Source organism: Mauremys mutica, chromosome 9 (assembly GCF_020497125.1).
Source record: "Mauremys mutica isolate MM-2020 ecotype Southern chromosome 9, ASM2049712v1, whole genome shotgun sequence".
NCBI lineage: Eukaryota > Metazoa > Chordata > Testudines > Geoemydidae > Mauremys > Mauremys mutica.
The window spans coordinates 53,967,828-53,986,398 of NC_059080.1; the positions used below are offsets into that span (position 1 = coordinate 53,967,828).

The 18,571-nt window shown below is 47.6% G+C and overlaps 1 protein-coding gene across 1 annotated transcript in view; it reads right to left on the minus strand.

Moving 5' to 3' along the window:
- Window positions 1–16,033, minus strand: part of UBE2G2 (ubiquitin conjugating enzyme E2 G2) — a 41,390-nt gene extending 25,357 nt beyond the window's left edge. Inside the window, exon 1 of the mRNA XM_045030644.1 lies at window positions 15,843–16,033. Coding sequence (XP_044886579.1) covers window positions 15,843–15,885 — 43 coding nt within the window. The 5' untranslated portion in view covers window positions 15,886–16,033. The remainder of the gene's footprint in view (window positions 1–15,842) is intronic.
- Between the last annotated feature and the right edge of the window lie 2,538 nt (window positions 16,034–18,571).

Sequence of the window (18,571 nt, forward strand, 5' to 3'; positions counted from 1 at the left end):
AGAGCAGTGTTCAGATCTCAGTCTCTGAGCTGACAGAGCAGCGAATGAGACTTCTGTTGCTCAGTCAGGGCCTAGTTAGGAGTTAATAGCTATGAAAGAAGTTGTGAAGGATGCTCTGTATAGCACTCCTACCCCAAAGAAACCTATACCAACACAAGGTACTGGGGACAGTGAGGGTGAAATCCTATTGGACAAAATAAGCTATTTATAAAGATGCAGACTCAACCCTTCACCTCACCTGGCTAGGCTCTGTCCTTCCTCCTCTCAACAGAAATGGGTGTGCACCACATTAGGGCAGCAAGCACAAGGCAGCTGTGTGGAGTTAGGCCTACCTAGTCCTGAAGGAGGAAAGCTGCAGGATCTTGAACTCACATCATTCTGACAGCCATTTTCTGTTGATTATTTTTCGGGGAGGGGGTATCCCTCTTTTGCACTTCCAGGATTCTCTCTCATACTGCTAGAGTTTATACCATTTAAAGGCCATTTGGGAATCCCAGCTTTCAAATGCTATACAGCATTAATCTCTAGCAAATATCATATTGCCTCTATATAAATCCATGGTATGCCCATATCTTGAATACTGAGTGCAGATCTGGTCGCCCCATCTCCAAAAAATTGGAAAAGGTACAGAAAAAGGCAACAAATATGATTAGGGGTATACAACAGCTTCCATATGAGGAGAGATTAATAAGACTGGGACTTTTCAGCTTGGAAAAAAGATGACTAAGGGGGGATATGATAGAGGGCTATAAAGTTATGACTGGCGTGTAGAAAGTAAATAAGGGAGTGCTATTTAATCCTTCTTATAATCAGGGGCAGCTCTAGGAATTTGGCTGCCCCAAGCACGGCGGCATGCCGCAGGGGGCGCACTGCCGGTCCCGCGGCTCCAGGGGACCTCTTGCAGACGTGCCTGCGGAGGGTGCGCTGGGAGGGCGGCAGGCGGCTCCGGCGGACCTTCCGCAGTCATGCCTGCGGGAGGTCCACCCGAGCCGCGGGACCAGTGAACCCTCCGCAGTCATGCCTGCGGGAGGTCCACCGGAGCCGCGGGACCAGCGAACCCTCCGCAGTCATGCCTGCGGGAGGTCCGCTGGTCCCGCAGCTCCGGTGGACCTCCCGCAGGCATGACTGCGGAAGGTCCGCCGGAGCTGCCTGCGGCCCTGCCGGCAAAATGCTGCCCCAAGCGTGCGCTTGGCGCGCTGGGGTCTGGAGCCGGTCCTGCTTATAATACAAGAACTAGGGGTCACCAAATGAAATTAATGGGCAGCAGGTTTAAAACAAACAAAAAGAAGTATTTCTTCACACAACTAACTGTTAACCTATGGAACTCTTTGCCAGAGGATGTTGTGAAGGCCAAGACTATAACAGGGTTAAAAAAAGAATTATGTAAATTCATGGAGGATAGTCCATCGATGGCTATTAGCCAGGATGGGCAGGGAGGGTGTCCCTAGCCTGGTTGCCAGAAGCTGGGAATGGCTGATAGGAGAAGGATCACTTGATGATTACCTGTGCTGTTAATTCCCTCTTAAGTACCTGGCATTGGTCACTGTCAGAAGACAGGATACTGGGCTAGATGGACCATTGGGCTGACCCTGTATGGCTGTTCTAATGTTAGCTTGTGAAGCATTAGCTGTTAAAATTACAACAGAACTGAAGTGGACTAAAAAGCAAGATCGCAATCAAAAGTACGTGATTTTAAAAGGACACAACTTGAACAAGATCCCAAATGCAGGTTTTGTAAAAAACACAAGCCCATATTTTTTTATTTTATCTTATCACTACCCACTGCAGCCAGAGGCAGAAGGCTCCATAACCCATTACTAATCCCCCGAGTCATTTATGCACTCTTTTAAGTTTTGTTTGTGTTAAGAGTTAAGATTTTCTAATTCGTTTTTAAACTTAGAATGAATTAACCATCCCATTTAAGAGCTATTTGTATGCAAGTACAGTGTCTCCACTGAACATTTATGGTGCACACAATGACCACTAATGCATGTTGGGGATGCCCAAGTTTTTAGAAAAGGTTTATTTTATTAGGTATAAAATAGTTATGGTCCAAATAAACCTTGACTTAACTATAGCGAACATACAAACGTACCAAGAATCTGCATTTTAATCAAGCCTGATTATGTTCTTAAATGATCTGCTGAACAATAACACCTTCTGAAAACTTTATAACACACTTATCAGTTAATTTGAAGGTATGCAAAACTATTAAAGACAAACGACTTGGGAAATACATCTCCTCTTGGTGCAGGTAAATGATAGAACTCTGGTCTGAGAATCAGGAAACCTGATTCTATTTCCCACTCTGCCATTTCCCTATTGCTGTATTCAGTGTTGTTGTAGCCCTATTCTGTGACTTTGGGCAAGTCACTCCCTCCATCTGTCAGTTTCCCCATATGTAAAACAGGGACAATGATGCTTACTTTCCTTTGCAAAGTACTGAGACCTATGGATGAGGATACTTAGCTGTTCTATAGCAAATATTATTCATTATTATACAAGGTGGATAAAAATCAATTACTTTTTTTTTAATCAAAAAAAATTTTTTTTAAATCGGATTTTTTTGATAAAATGCTTTTTGAGGAAAAAACTTATCTTAAGGTAGTTTTAATTAAGTCACGTTATAGCTCAAAGATATCTCATCATGGAATAGGGAATATAAATTCTAATTCTATAATAGGAGACAATATATTCACGTAATGTTTAAGAAAAGTTTTGTAAATGAGTCCCAATAGTTCATGGATTAGGGACCCCATTTTATGGGGCTTCTGTATAGATTATTTAGGTTAATCTTTTTATTAACCCAGTGGGACTCAGTGCTCAGTCTAGAAGATACCAACAAAGATGCTTAGTGTTGCAGTTCTCAAATTAAAAAAAACCCTCCATCATCCAGAAACAACCATAGATAAGTTTGTGATAAGAACCAGCAGATTACAAAAAGAGGTAATTGATTAAAATTTGCCCAGTTTGTTTATGCAACAAACTCTCCTTTCCCTATGATTGTGAACCTACACTTCATTAACGTGGTTCAGTCATTAAAACCCGGATACAGTACACCCAACAGAGCAGATGTCGCAGGCAAATTGCTGGATAAAGTGTATGGAAGAAAAATTGAGCAGCGTGCAAAAGGCCTAGAGGGAAAAATTGTTAACCTGAGTCTTGATGGGTGGAGCAATGTCCACAATGATCCTGTTATATGTGCTTGTGTGACAACAGAAGAATGGAATGTCTTCCTTACAGAAACAACTGATACATCAGGAAATGCGCACACAGCTGAATACTTACAAGAAGTAGCAGTAAAAGCTGTAACAAACTGTGAAAAAAATTTTCAAATGTCTAGTATGCAGCTTGGTCACAGACAATGCTGCAAATGTATTCAAGATGAGAAGAAATTTAGAAGCAAGTCCCAAGCTAATAACATACGGTTGCAGTGCTCATTTGATGTACCTCCTAGCCAAAGGCATCAGTGTTCCAGAAATAAAAGCTAATGTTGTTGAAATTGCAAAATACTTCTGTAACAACGACTTTGCAGCAGCTGCTCTGAAAAAAATGGGAGGAACCAAGCTAACTCTCCCACAAGACGTGCGATGGAACTTAGTAGTGGACTGTTTTGAGCACTAGAGCAAGAACTGGCCTAATCTGATATCAGTTTGTGAACAAAATTCTGAAAAAAATACATAGCACTGTCCGAGCAAAAGTTCTCAACATTGGGCTTAAGAGAAATGTTGAACACATGCTGAGTACCCTGAAGCCTATTTCTGTAGCCTTGAACAAAATGCAGGGAAATTGTTGTTTTATTGCTGACGCTGTTGAAATTTCGAAGGAACTGAGTGAGATCTTAAAAAGAGAAACATGCAATGACAGTTAAATTACAAGCATTAAAAAAACAAATGAGACAAGCACGATCTCCAGCTCATTTTCTTGCAAACATTCTCAATACTTGGTACCAGGGTCAAACCTTAACTGCTGAAGAAGAAGAGTTGGCTATGACAGGAACATCCAGCAATCATCCCTCCATAATGTCAACTATAACAAACTTCAGGCTAAGGGTGAACCATTCATGAAATATATGTTTGCTGATGATGTTTTAAAGAAAGTCACATCAGTGAACTGCTGGAAGTCACTTAAGCACTTGGCTTCAGAGACTGTTGAAGTGATAATCTCGCTTTTAACAGCATTAGCTTCTTCTGCCAGTGTAGAAAAAATATTTTTTTCCCTTGGACTAATTCATTCCAAACTGAGAAATTGTTTGGGACCTTAAACAGCAGGAAAGCTTGTTTTTCTTTTCCAGATTATGAACAAACAGGAAAATGAAGGTGAAGATGGCTGAGTTATCTGCAGAAGCCAATATTTTAAGTTTCTCATGTTGACCTGGCTGACATAGTCGATTTAATTTTTGTTTTTGTTTTCTAAATTTAACTATTTTAGTTAAAAACAATTTTAACAAAAACAAACCTGATTTTAAAAAACTTGAAGGTTTAACTAAATTAAAAAATTCATATGCTTGTTTAGTTAAAGAAAGAAGAAAAAAAATCCAGAATACATAATGTTGTTGTTGTTGTAGTTAAATAAAACAATTTAAATGTCTGTCTGATGATGTTCTTCTCCTAATATCACATGGCAAGAAAATCCTCCAAATATTAATGATTATCCTGTTGTACTGGAGATAGTTCACCGCCCAATGACTTCATAAATATCTGCTTCAATTAACTTTGGCAAATGAAATAACCAAACAATCATTCATTTTCTGATAATAGCTGTAAAACTAATCTGAAAAGTTCTTAAAAAATGTACAGTGGGTACCTTCTAAAAATGAAACCTACATCCATCTCTGAGTTGTGAAGAATATGTATTAAGATTAGAACAACCAACAAGAATGCACTTTTATGCAGAAATCCATGATTAAATTGAGTCTTCCTGACTAATGATTTAAATCAATTTGATTTCAATCAAATCCACCCTGCTATTATAGCCTCCATTAGAGATGGAAGAAACATTCTCTGTCCTGAACTCACCCATGCTATTTATTACAGTTTCCTCTTGTGGTAAGTGAATCCATTATCACTACTTGGGTAAGCTTAAGTGTTTTATGATGCAATTTCCCACATTTTTAACACGTTCTCCCCTTATTTAATGAGCAGCAGCAGCTAATCACAACCTGTCCAGTGCAATGCTGGATTTTTCTCTTTTTGCTCCAGATGGACTCTTTCCAATTTTAAGAACAGAGTGCAATAGTGTGCAAACTGAAATGAAGTTGGCTTATGTCCTGAAGCATAAAGGCTTATATCTCTTCTAATTGTTTTTTTTTTAAATCCTGTCTAATGTAACCGTAGATGTTTTCTGCCATATAAATGTCTAATTTTTTTCTTAATCCTAATAGGCCAGGGGTGGGCAAACTTTTTGGCCTGAGGGCCACACTGGGGTTGCAAAACTGTATGGAGGGCCCGGTAGAGAAGGCCGTGCCTCCCCAAACAGCCTGACCCTCTATCTGACCCCTCCCACTTCCCGCCCCAACTCCCCCCCTCAGAACCTCCCGACCCATCCAACCCCCCGCCCCGCTCCTTGTCCCCTGACCATCCCCCACCCCAAACGCCCCCCTGGGATCCCACCCCCTATCCAACCCCCTTGTTCTCTGACTGCCCCAACCCCTGACAGGTCCCCTGGGACTCCCACGCCTATCCACACACCCCCGTTCCCTGTCCCCTGACCGCACCCCTCCAGAACCTCTGCCCCATCCACCTGCCTGCACCCTGGAACACCCTGCCCCTCATCCAACCCTCTCCATCTCCGCCTCCTTACCATGCTGCACAGAGCAGCATGTCTGGCAGCCGCGCCGCCCGGCCGGAGCCAGACACACTGCAGCGCTGCCCTGCAGGAGCGTGCAGCCCCGCTGCCCAGAGCGCTGCCCGTGCGGCGGCGTGGCTTCAGGGGAGTGGCAACAGCAGGGGAGGAGCCATGGGCTAGCCTCCCCGGCCAGGAGCTCAAGGGCTGGGCAGGATGGTCCCACGGGCTGGATGTGGCCGTGGGCCGTAGTTTGCCCACCTCTGGACTAGGCCCTTGCCCTCAATTATATCTAGTGGTAATAAATTCCACAGATTAAACACCTCAATTTTTAAAAGGAAATACTTTGTTATATTAAACACGACTACTGTGCAGTTCTGCGGTTCTAATGATATAAAAGAATCTCCATTTTACACATGTGGAAATTCAGACACAGGGGCATAAAGAGCTGCCTAAGATTATATAGCACGTTACTGGCAAAGCTGGGGATATGTCTACACTGGAAACGCTACAGCAGCAGTGCCATAGTGGCACTGAAGTGTACACACTACAGAGATGGAAAGGATTCCTCTACTGCTGTAATAAATCCACCTCTCCAAGAGCCAGTAGCTACATTCACACAAGAATTCCTACCAGACTCTATGCCAAGGCTTAGGTCGGCTTAATTACATCGCATACGGCATGAGCAATGTAGTTAAGCCAACCTTAATTTGTAGCCTAGACCAGCCCCGGGAAGAGGATCCCAATCTACTAACTCTCACATGCTTCAACCAAAAAAATCTTTTCCCTCAAAACGACATTCAACCAATTTCAGATTTAACACAGCACAAAATCCAGGACATTTAGGCCAGGTTTACACTATAAACTTACACCCGTATAACTATATTGCTCAGGGGTGTAAAAAATTCTCACGCCCCGCCCCACAGCAACTGAGTTATACCAACCTCACCCATAGTGTAGATAGCACTGTCGACAGGAAGGCTTCTCTCATAGACATAGCTACTGTCTCTCACAGAGGTGGGTTAACCACACCAATGGGAGCAGCTCGCCTGTCAGCCTAGTAGCATCTTAACTTCCCGATGTTTCTGACTGTAGTGCCCAACCATGCAGCAAGCTGCAATTATTTGACTGGCACTAGCAGAATGGCCAGTCAGGAGTCTGAAGCACACGATGCCCATATGATTCAAGGGGGCAATGGCTGATATCGTTTTCCAAAGCAGTGAAAGACATGCACACAGGGCAAAAAAATTGTAACTGCTTAAACCAACGTGCAGAGAATGGAACAGGATCTCTGCTTCATTCAACAAACACTGTTAATGAGGCAGTGTTCATCAGAAAATGTGCATCTTTCCAGTGCACATACATGCAGCTTTACACAGAATATAGGTTTTAAAAAAATCCTACCTGCATACATAGGCAATTTGGAAACACTCCTATCTGCCAAATAAAAATAAATTTTCACCAGAAATCAAAAAGGAACATTGCCATACAAAACTTTGAACTCTATACCCCAGCCATTTTGCCAATAGAGCTCTTCAAAATATTGGTTCAAGAATTTATTTACATCATATAAAAATGGGGAAAGTTTGCTATTGTCTTTTACTTGCTCATTTAGAAATGACAACTAATTTTTTTACTTAAACTATTAAAAAAATACACACACACAGGCAGAGACCATTTCTGGAAAAATTTCAGCCCAACATATTAAAGTTCCTGAACATTACAAAAAACTGAAAACAAAGGATTATAATGCTCATGCAACCTTAAGTACAGATGTAAATAAAGCACCAGCTAGCCTATAACTGCACAATTCTAGCAGACAACTGTCTAAACTGGAAAAAGGAATGATTTAACTTCTTTTACAAGACCAGAGATGCTGGAAGGGAAGTTGCTACTTTACAAAAATCAGATTAAGGCCCCAATCCTACAAACACTTACACACACATTCACTACCCTATGACATGAATGGGACCACTCACAGTAGTAAAGATAAGCATGCTGGTGTTTGACATATCAAGGCCTTAATTTTTATGCCACAAAAATGCACTAACATAAGCAACTTCTCTAGATCTCAATAAAAAAAGTCAAGGGAATAAAACAAAATTAAAAAAAAATCAAAGCAAGAATTTCAGAGATAGTACACTAGAAAAAAACCCAAGCCAAACAGGTATTTGTCATAATTAGAAAAAAATTATTGGGAAGAGGGGAGAAATCAGATAAAAGGAAGTAGTGAGAAAATATATATATATTCATAAAAAGCTGTCCCCAGCAGCAGAGCCTTTTAACTTCAGTTTACACATTAGTTACCTAATAATCCATATCCAGTAAAAGCAGAATAGCACAGTAAGGGGATCTAACTTTAAGATTATGAACAAACTTTTACAATATTTTTACTTTTGAAACCTATTTTGGGCTAAAGAAAAATACTAGAGGACAACTATAATTGGGTGTTCACTTGTACATCATTAGCATAAAACATCAGCAAAAGGCGTGAAGAGGATTTATGGTCTAGATTTACCTCTGCTTTTTGTAACAAAATCTTAATAAAGAAGAGGCTAGCTAGGAAAGTTATTGTCTGCATAAGCAGTTTACTTTGTTCAAATGTTAGAAGACAGATCAATTAATGGACTACAAGGACGGACAATTACATGCCTCAGAGAAAAAACATGTCAAACTTACAGTTACCATTTTCCAAGAGACACTTAGAGTTTTGATAATAAACTACACCACTTAGAAAGTCGGGGAAGCTGGGGTACAGTGTGCCAAACTTTTCTGCTTGTGTCTTCATAGGTGAAATCATTGCACAGTAAATTAATTACTGTAGATTACATTAATTGTTCACAAGACTACATTCCATTATAGTACGGAAGCCTCTTCTCAAGGAAGACTCAGCATTGGAATAGCATATGTTGCAGGTCATGACTGAGATGTACCGGCAGAGCTGTGCAAACAATACACATAGAATGCTGTGATGTTATATGATTAAAATATGACCATTGTTGCTACCATTGTTATAGAAATACAGCAAATCTTAAACAAAGTACCGATATAATCATCTATGGAAAAGTTACAATTTGCTAAATATGGTTATCTTATTTGTATGCACATATTATTTTTGTATCTGAAGTTATGAATATTGACTATGTTCCTGTATTTCAAATGTATTTGCTCCTGTGGTAAAACCCACAAGACAGTTTACATCTAGTCTAGCCAGCACATTGTGAATGGAGCATTCAAGTGATGGCCCATCAACGAACACAATGGGCCATGGAAGAAGCCTAATGGGCTTTCCTGAGGACCTTCTATCTAGAGTATGGGTAATGGCTTCCCTGACCAATCAAAGCATGCAAGGTCATGTGACTAGACCATGTGGTACTAAATTTCATCTTGTGTGCTTGTATTTTTCCACAAACTATGCCAAGGGCTTTGTTTGGGACAATGAATTTTCCCTCCAGATGGCAGAAGCAATAAAAGGCTCTGGAAACATCTCCATTTTGCCTCTTTCCTGCTCTGATCTCTGGACTATGGACTCATACTAATGGGAGCATTTTAACCAAGGTACTGAGGACCTTCCAATGATTTGAGAGCAACCAGAGATTTAGCCAGTTAGCAGTTTATGCCATCACTGCTTTAAACCTAATCCAAGAACTTTGCAATTATTGTACGTATTTGATTCCTTTAACCAATTTTAACTCTCGCCTTTCTTTCTTCTTATAAATAAACCGTTAGATGGTAGATACTAAAGCATTGGCTGTAAGTGTGTATTTGGGTGAGATCTGAAATATTCATTAACTTGATGGGTAGTATGTCCGATCATTTGGGATTGGTAGAACTTTTTATATGATGAACAAGATTTTCAGTAATCCTCATCATATTTGACTTGGCTGTCTGGGTGGAAGCCCAAGGCTGAGCTGCTTTAAGGGAACTGTATTTTGGCTTCTGGGTAACCAGTAGGGTATTATAGAAGTGTTTTGTTGCTATCTTGGTGGAGCTAAGTATTGAAATAACCACCAGTCTGGGGGACTGTCTGCACCATTCTTTGCAGTTTTCCCTAATTGAGCAATCGCAGCGTGGCTCCCCCGGGATCTTAGCCACCAATGCCTACCCCTATTATGCCCAACTTTTTTTAATGCTATTAAGCTCATATTTTCATGAACCATAGTTCAGTTAGAAATTTCAGACAACAGAAGATCTATGTCTTTTTAAATTAGGAGAGCTACTTAAAAAGAGGAACATCTAAGCTCCCAACTGCAAGCAGGGACTAATCCAGAGCTGGGCAAAATATGGCCCACAGGCCACATCCGGCCCACGGGACCGTCCTGCCCGGCCTCTGAGCTCCCAGCCGGGGAGGCTAGCCCCCGGCCCCTCCGCTGCAGCCTCACCTCACTGCGCCACCGGACAGCTCAGCACCAGTGCACCCCCCGCGGGGGGGGAGAGCAGGGAGGGAGGCTCACCCACAGCCCCAGGGGAGCAGGTGAGAGGTGCAGGCGGCAGGAGCGCTGCGAACACGGCCAGAGGACACAGGAGGAGTACCGGGCAGCCGCGCAGCCAGCCGGAGAGAAGCGGCGCTTTAAAGGGGAAACTGCTGCTACTCTCTGGCTGCGAGGCTGCCCTTGCTCCTCCTGAGTCCTCTGCCCACGTTCGCAGGGTCACATTCCAAAAGGGGCTGGGGGGGGAGGGGTTTGGATAGGGGGTTGGGTCCTGGGAGGGGGTGGTCAGAGTCCCAGGAGGGGGGGTGGATGGGGTTCTCGGGGGGGGGGGCGGTTAGGGGGGGGGCCCAGGAGGGGGTGGTCAGGGGACAGGGAAGGGGGTTTGATAGGGGTTGGAGTCCTGAGGGGGGGTTAGGGGCAAGGAGTCCCAGGAGGGGGTGGTCGGGGGACAAGGAGCGGGGGGGTTGGATGGGGCAGGGGTTCTGAGAGGGGCAGTCAGGCGGTGGGAAGCAGTGGATAGGGGGGCAGGGGCAGGCTGCTTGGGGAGGCACAGCCTTCCCTACCCAGCCCCCCATACCGTTTTGCAACCCCCATGTTGCCCTCGGGCCAAAAAGTTTGCCCACTCCTGGACTAATCCTTCCCCTCCTCTTGCCCAAGATCAGAAGTGTATCTAATGCTTCGGAAGGGTGCAAGAGAACTTTGGTATGTAGGGCTGTCAATTTAACCACTGTCAGATGCATCAAAATCAGCAGCAGCACAAACAGACTTCACCCTTGCCCATAAGTAGCAGACTGTAGAGATCAGAGTAGTTCACTCTTCATGCCCATACAATCCTCATCCTCACTGAGAGCCAACAAGGCCTGATAAGTGCCTGGTCATCATGCAGCTTTGGGACACGGATACCTGCGCACTATGAAAGGGACTGAGGCTATGGGCATTGCTACACTTGCGAGTCAGATCGCATTAAAGCAGCCCCGGGCGCTCTAACTCACGCCGCGTCCACACTGGCAAGGCATGTAGAGCACTCTGACTCCGCGGCTAGAGCGCTCCTGGTACTTCACCTCAGTGAGTGAAATAACATTTGATGCACTCCTCTTGGAGCGCTGCAGCGCCAGTGTGGACACCCCGGACTCTTAATGCGCTCTGATCGGCCTCCAGAAGTGTCCGACAATGCCCGTTCTAGCCGCTCTGGTCATCAGTTTGAACTCTACTGCCCTGTCCTCAGGTGACCAACCGTCAGACCCGCCCTTTAAATTCTTTGGGAATTTTGAAAATCCCCTTCCTGTTTGCTCAGCCAGGTGTGGAGTGCTCTCAGTGCATCTTTCCAGGTGACCATGCCTCCATGCAGCAGGCGACCCCCAATATGGAGCAACGGTGAGGTGCTGGACCTCATCAGTGTTTGTAGGGAGGAAGCTGTCCAGTCCCAGCTGAGCTCCAGCTGTAGGAATTACGATACCCTCAGGCAGATATCAAGGGACATGATGGAAAGGGGCCAGGGTTAAAGTGAAGGAGCTGTGGAATGCCGACCGCAAAGCCACAAGGCAAACAGCCACTCCAGTGCTGCCCCTGCTACCTGCAGTTTTTATAAAGAGCTGGACGGATACTTGGGGGGTGACCCCACCTCCACTCCAAGTACCACCACGGACGCTTCAGAACCCAGTCCAACAAGGCAGGAGGAGGAGGAGGAGCAAAGCAGGAGCAAGGGTGCTGAGGAGGAGGAAGACACCCCGGCATCCCTAGACGCATGCAGCCAGGAACTGTTCTCAAGCCAGGAGGAAGGTAGCCAGTTGTGGAGGCTGGTGCGTGGGGAAGGACAAGCACCAGAGGAGGTTCCCGGTAAGCGGCTTTTATTTTGGGAAGGAAGTTATTTGGTGCGGGCTCTTGGGGCGAGGAGGGTTAGGGCTGCATGCATGCCTAGATGCGGAATAGGGCACCGATGTGCTCTCTCACATCGCAGTAATCGGCCTCGGTGATCTCTTCAAAGGTCTCATCCAAACTTGGGCAATGTGCTTGCGCGGGTTTCATGGGAGAGCCACTGTGGTCCTTGTCCCAGTCAGATTAACATGTCCACACCACTGTGCCGTGTGGAGCGGGGGGACCATTGCTGCACACAGGCAAGCTGCATATGGGCCAGGGCAGGAGCCGCACTGTAGTAGAAGACCCTCCCTTGCTTCCCAGGTCACCCTCTGCAGCGAGATATCTTCCAGGATGTACTCCTGTGGAAAATGTGGGGACAGTGTTCAGTACAGGGGCCCCCTGCAGCTGTTGGCTCTCCCCAAGGCACAGAAACCCAGAGGACAGTACAGCCATGAAAAAATCAGTCCCCCTTGACCCTGTGCTTACTCACCATTTTGGGGCTCCCGGGGGTTATGTGCGCTCACTTTGGGATGGGCAAATTATGCTATTGCGTAGACTGTGCTTGCTCTCCTTAAGTACGGGGGAATCATTGCTCCGTCTGGTGTGAACAATGCTGCCTCTGTTAAGTGTTGCATTTTGCCCCTACAGATGCAACCTTGAGAGCTCAGCCGTGTGTGTTATCACTGGCCGAGAGGCTGCAAAGAGGGAAGAGGCCATGTAGAAGCAAAGAGGACATGCCGCATGAAGTCATGCAGCAGTCCCTTAATGAAAATCAAAAAATGCAGGAGTGGCGGGAGAGTGAAAGGAGGGTCCGCCAGCAGAATGCAGATCGCTGGCACCAAAGCACGGAGCGGCTGATAAGCATCATGGAGTGCCAAGCGGACTCAATCCCCACGCTCATAGCCATGCAGGTGGAGCACTACCACACCTGCCCCCCCCTGCAGCCCTTGTCCCAAAATTCTTTCCCTTGTGCCCCTGTGTCATCTCCAAGCCACTTTCCCCAATATCCAGGTTCATATCGCCACCAGCTGCCTCCAACACCTGTAGCTTCACCACCCAGCCCTGAAAACTATGACCCTTACCCACTCTACTCAAGCCCCATCACCATGCACTATAGCTATCCTGAAGTGCTGCACTCATTGCACAGCACTCCAGACAGGAAGGCTGAGTATGATAACAGGACTTTCGCAAATTTGTGATTGTACCATTCCCCACCCCACCTCCTTCCCCTTTCTGTTTCCCAAGCAGTTGTGTTTCTTTTCAATAAATGGATTTTTTGGCTTTGAAAAGATTCTTTATTATTGCATAAAGTAAAAGATACCCTAGCCCAGGAAAGCAACAGGCACTGCAAGTCAGTGTATCATACGTAGAAAACACAGATTACTACTCATATTGGAACTATTGCACTTCACTCCCGTGCAGGGCACCAAACATTACTGGTGGTTTTCAGCCTCAAATTGCTCCCTCAAGGCATCCCTAATCCTTGCAGCCCCACACTGGGCACCTCTAATAGCCCTGTTCTCTGGCTGTTCAAATTCAGCCTCCAGGTGTTGAACCTCCGAGTTCTATGCCTGAGTGAATTTTTCATCCTTCCCTTCACAAATGTTATGGAGGGTGCAGCACGCGGATATAACCGCAGGGATGCTGTTATCGGCCAGGTCCAGCTTCCCATACAGAGAGCGCCAGTGGCCCTTTAAACGGCCAAAAGCACACTCCACAGTCATTCTGCACTTGCTCAGCCTGTTGTTGAACCTCTCCTTGCTGCGGTCAAGGCTCCCTGTGTAGGGTTTCATGAGCCACAGCATTAAAGGGTAAGCGGGGTCTCCAAGGATCACAATGGGCATTTGACTTCCCCTACGGTGATCTTCTGGTCTGGGGAAAAAAAAAAGTCCCAGGTTGCAGGTTCCTGACAGTGTTCCAAAAGATGCGTGCGCCATGCACCTTTCCGGGCCAGCCTGCGTTAATGTCAATGAAACGCCCACGGTAATCCACAAGCACCTGGAGAACCATAGAGAAATACCCTTTCTGATTAACGTACATTGAGGCTAGGTGGGCTGGTGCCAGAATTGTAATATGTGTTCCATCTATTGCCCCTCCGCAATTAAGGAAACCCATTTGTGCAAAGCCAGCCACGATGTAATGCACGTTACCCAGAGTCACAGTTCTTTTGAGCCAGATGTGATTAATTGCCCTGCAAACTTGCATCAACATGATTCTAACAGTCGACTTCCCCACTCCAAACTGGTTAGCAACCGATCGGTAGCTGTCTGGAGTTGCCAGCTTCCAGATTGCAATAGCCACCCACTTCTCCACCATCAGGGCAGCTCTCAATCTCGTGTCCTTGCGCCGCAGGATGAGGGCGAGCTCCTCACACAGTCCCATGAAAGTCGCTTTTCTCATGCAAAAGTTCTGCAGCCACTGCTCGTCATCCCAGACTTGCATGACGATGTGATCCCACCACTCAGTGCTTGTTTCCCAAGCCCAAAAGCACCATTCCACGGTGGTGAGCATGTCCATGAATGCCACAAGCTATCTCGTGTCATATGCATTACTCGAGTCGACATCGTTATCGGAGTCCTCGCTGTCACTTTGAAACTTAAGGAATAACTCAGCTACCAAACGTGATGTGCTGGTGAGACTTGCCAGCATATTCCTCAACAGTTCAGACTCCATTCCCGCAGACCGAAAGGGAAGATAGTGCGCACAGTACAAAGAACGTTGAAAGATGGTGCCAATTGTGGACGGAAGCAGAGGGATTGCCAGGATGCAAACTGATGCATCCCGGGGCATTGGGACAGGACCCAGAACACCCCGCATCCCCTGTCCCCTTCCCACAAGCCACAGTGCCAGAATGGGAAGATTTCAGAGTAGCAGCCATGTTAGTCTGTATCCGCAAAAAGAACAGGAGTACTTGTGGCACCTTAGAGACTAACAAATTTATTTCAGCATAAGCTTTCGTGGGCTACAGCCCACTTCTTCAGAATGGGAAGAGGTGCTCTGTGGGACAGCTGCCCACAATGCACAGCTCCCAATGCCGCTGCAAGTGCCACAAATGTGAACACGCTAGTGTGCTTCCAGCTATCAGTGTGGACAGACTGCAGCACTCTCCCTACTGCACTCTAGGAAGGCTGGTTTAACTCAAAGTGCTCTGCATTTGCAAGTCTAGCCATGCCCTAGGTCTACACTACAGCAGCCACAGACTAAACCGACAAGAGAAAGTTCTCCCCTCAGCTTAATAACTCCTGCCTCCAAAGGAGGCAGTAGCTAAATTGGCAGGGGACCTTCTCTCACCAGCACTGCGCTGTCCATCCTGGCGCTTAGGTTTACTTTGACCCCATTTCCCCACCGTCTTTCCTCCCTCACCTAGGGTGACCAAACAGCAAGTGTGAAAAAACAGGACGGGGGTGGGGGGAAATAGGCGCCTATAGAAGAAAATGCCCCGAACATCGGGACTGCCCTAGAAAATAGGGACAGCTGGTCACCCTACCCCCGCCGCAGCTTCTCCGGGGCCCTTGGCACCCCCGGGTCTCCCCGCTGGCAGGGAAGGGGCCGCTCCTCGGCCGCGGGCCGCCCGGCTCCGCCCAGGGGCCTCGCCTTGCCCCGCTTCCACAGAGGCCCCGTGGGCCGGGCGAGACCTTCCCCAGCCCCGGCCCAGCCGCAGGGGCCGTGCCCGGAGCCCCAGTCCCGCGCAGGCCCGGGCCGCAGCCCGGCGCCCCGGTGCGATGCCGGGCCCGCCCGCCGGCCGCCGCTGGGTCCCGGCCGCTCACTCACGCTTGTACTCGGCCATCAGCCGCTTGAGCGCCGTGCCCGCCATGCGCCGCAGCCGCGAGGAGCCGGAGCGCGTCCCGCCGCCAGCAGCTTCCGGGGCAGCAGCGCACCATAGAGAGCCGGGCGGCGCGGCTAGAAGGGCCGCCCAGGCCCAGCGCGCAGCTCCCTCCCGCTGGCGCTGCGGGGTCCGCCGGGCGCACGCGCTGGGGGCGGGGCTGCTGGAGACAGAGCCCGGGGGGCGGGAGCGGGGACATCAAGACTCCGCCCTTGCGGCTGCTCCCCGGCTCCACAGCCCCGCCCCCCGTGGTTCATCCAGCTCCGCAGCGCGGCCTGAGGGTCCCGCGCAGCCCCGTGTCTGAGCGCAGGGGGCGGGGCCGGGCGCTCAGAAGGGCCGAGTTAAGGGGACGCGGCGGGTCCTGTAGTGCCAGGCCTGGGCTGAGCTGGGCTGGGAGGTGCGCAGTCCAGGCCTCCCTCTTCCCCCACCCCAGAGGCTGCCAGTGAGCTGCTGGGTGATTTGTTTGGAGAAAAAGTGGACTGGGTGGGTGGTGGCCCTGGTAGCTAGCGCAAGCTGAGGGGATTTCCAACCATGGGCCTCTGCCATGCGCTGCTCTGCTTGCCAGCCCTGTGCTGCCCGCCCGTGGCCACAGGCTGATAGTTTCTCCAGTCCTGATGTGTCTGGTGGTGGGATGCAGAGACCCCCAACCAGGAGTGGAAGGAAGCGGCTGAGCCCCTGGCTGCAGAGAGGCCTCCCAGCTGCTGAACAGTTCCTGTCACTGATGGCTTCCACACTCCAGGCTGGTGAGTGAGCAGGGCTGTAACAGCAGAGCTGCAGAAGCCTCCCTACATGGCTGCAGAGGCAGTGACACTGGATTCCTGCAGATGCAAAGTGCAGAGAAGACTGCGGTCCTGTGGGCAGAACAGAGACCCTGGCACTCCCAGCAAGTGTGACACGGTCAGGTCAGTGACAGTAGGGCTGCAGAGGGCTGCCTGCTCTGCTCCAGGAGCCAGTTAGCAGTAGGGTGGCCTCCCCAGCAGCTAGGAACTCGTCCTCCTTCTTGCAGTCCTAGCCAGGGGTCTCTGCTGTGCCCCACCATGAGCTGCTCAGCATCTCCCATGGTAAAAGGGCTGCAGAGAGCTCCCTTTGTGGCCTCCGAGCCGGTGCCATCTGGTCCCTGCAGGCACACAAACTGTGTGATGTCACAGACAGTTATTGATTAAAATGGAACCCTGCCAAACCTGACTATTGTAGAGCTATTGGTCTGCTATAATCTTGAGTATTGCTCATGGTATGAGGGAGAATGTGATGTGGAGGAAGTTGAGAGGTGAGTGACACTAGGCAGGGCTGCACTGTTAACACCCTGGGGAAATGTGCCCACTGCTGAGGGTCAGCACACCACCTGAGCCCTGCCAGTGATGCTGTGTACAGGGGCAGAGTGGCTGCAGCTGGGGCCTTTGCACATGTTATACACCATAGCAGGGCTCAGCCTCAGATCAGAATAGGCTGGCGTGAAGGGGAGACTTCAGAGCAAGCCCAGGAGAAGGTCCATAGGACCTATGATTACCTGGATTCAGGGGCTCAAACCCGGTGTCTGCCATAGGCTGGAGTAGTGGCTGTGAATGGATTGCACTATATGCTTTTTCTGTAGGCTGGGCAGGAGGTGCATTTTGCTTTAAGAAGGTACAGCAACAATTCTGGCACTTTTATAATCTGGAACATTCTGGGTTGGCAAAGTTCAGCAGTTTGCAGCTAAGCATTGCATTTTACGTGCAAATAAATTGAAAAATGTTCTGTTTACTTGGTCCCTCAGATTCCAGGGCCTGCTCCTGCTGTTCCTTAGAATTCATGACAGCACATTTGAGTGCTTCATGAGCACTGCTTATTCTTTATTCCTTTGCTGACTCAGCCTTATGGGAGTTGGGAGAAAATGCCCATGACCTTTAGTAATAACAACTCACATTGATAAAGCACCTTTTATACCCAAGACTGTAATTACAGAGGTGGAGGATTTAGCATCAGAAAAGAATGGCTAAATACACACACAGACAAACAAAAGGCTGCATTTCTATTTTAGCCTCTCTCACTGAACGCATTAGGCTGCTGATCCCAGTTTAATTCCATTAACTGCACCAGTTAGATCAGGTTTGAATTTGGAACGTGTACAAGGTTTGAAGACTGCCTTATTAATAGTGATAGGCTTCAAGGCCAGAAATGACCTGTTTGAGGGTGGCTTGCCCTTTTAAGGGGTATTGGGCTCCACCGGTAGCTAATCAGCTACTGCACAGTTGATGCTGTGAGACCAAGGGTCAGGTGACAACTTGAAGATCACCTGGTATCTGAAAAAGCCAGCAAGTAGTTGTGCTGGAAAGCTGTGAAGAGTAGATAAGACTCCTGCAGAAGATTCTGGTGTAGGGTAAAAGAACTCTATTTATATACAACTCTTAGGGAGGGGGAGATGATCTGCCAAGGTGAAAATTGCAGAGAGCAGGCCAAGGAGAAAGCTCATAGAATCATAGAATATCAGGGTTGGAAGGGACCTCAGGAGGTCATCTAGTGCAACCCCCTGCTCAAAGCTGGACCAATCCCCAACTAAATCTTGACTCCCAGGCAGGTAGCCTGCAGGATGCAATCCAGTAGGGAGTAGGTGGGTCAGAAGACACTAGTTCAGGGGGAAGGAATGCAACTAAGGTCATGGACAGTTTCATTTTAAAGACATAAAACTGAAGCGGTGAAG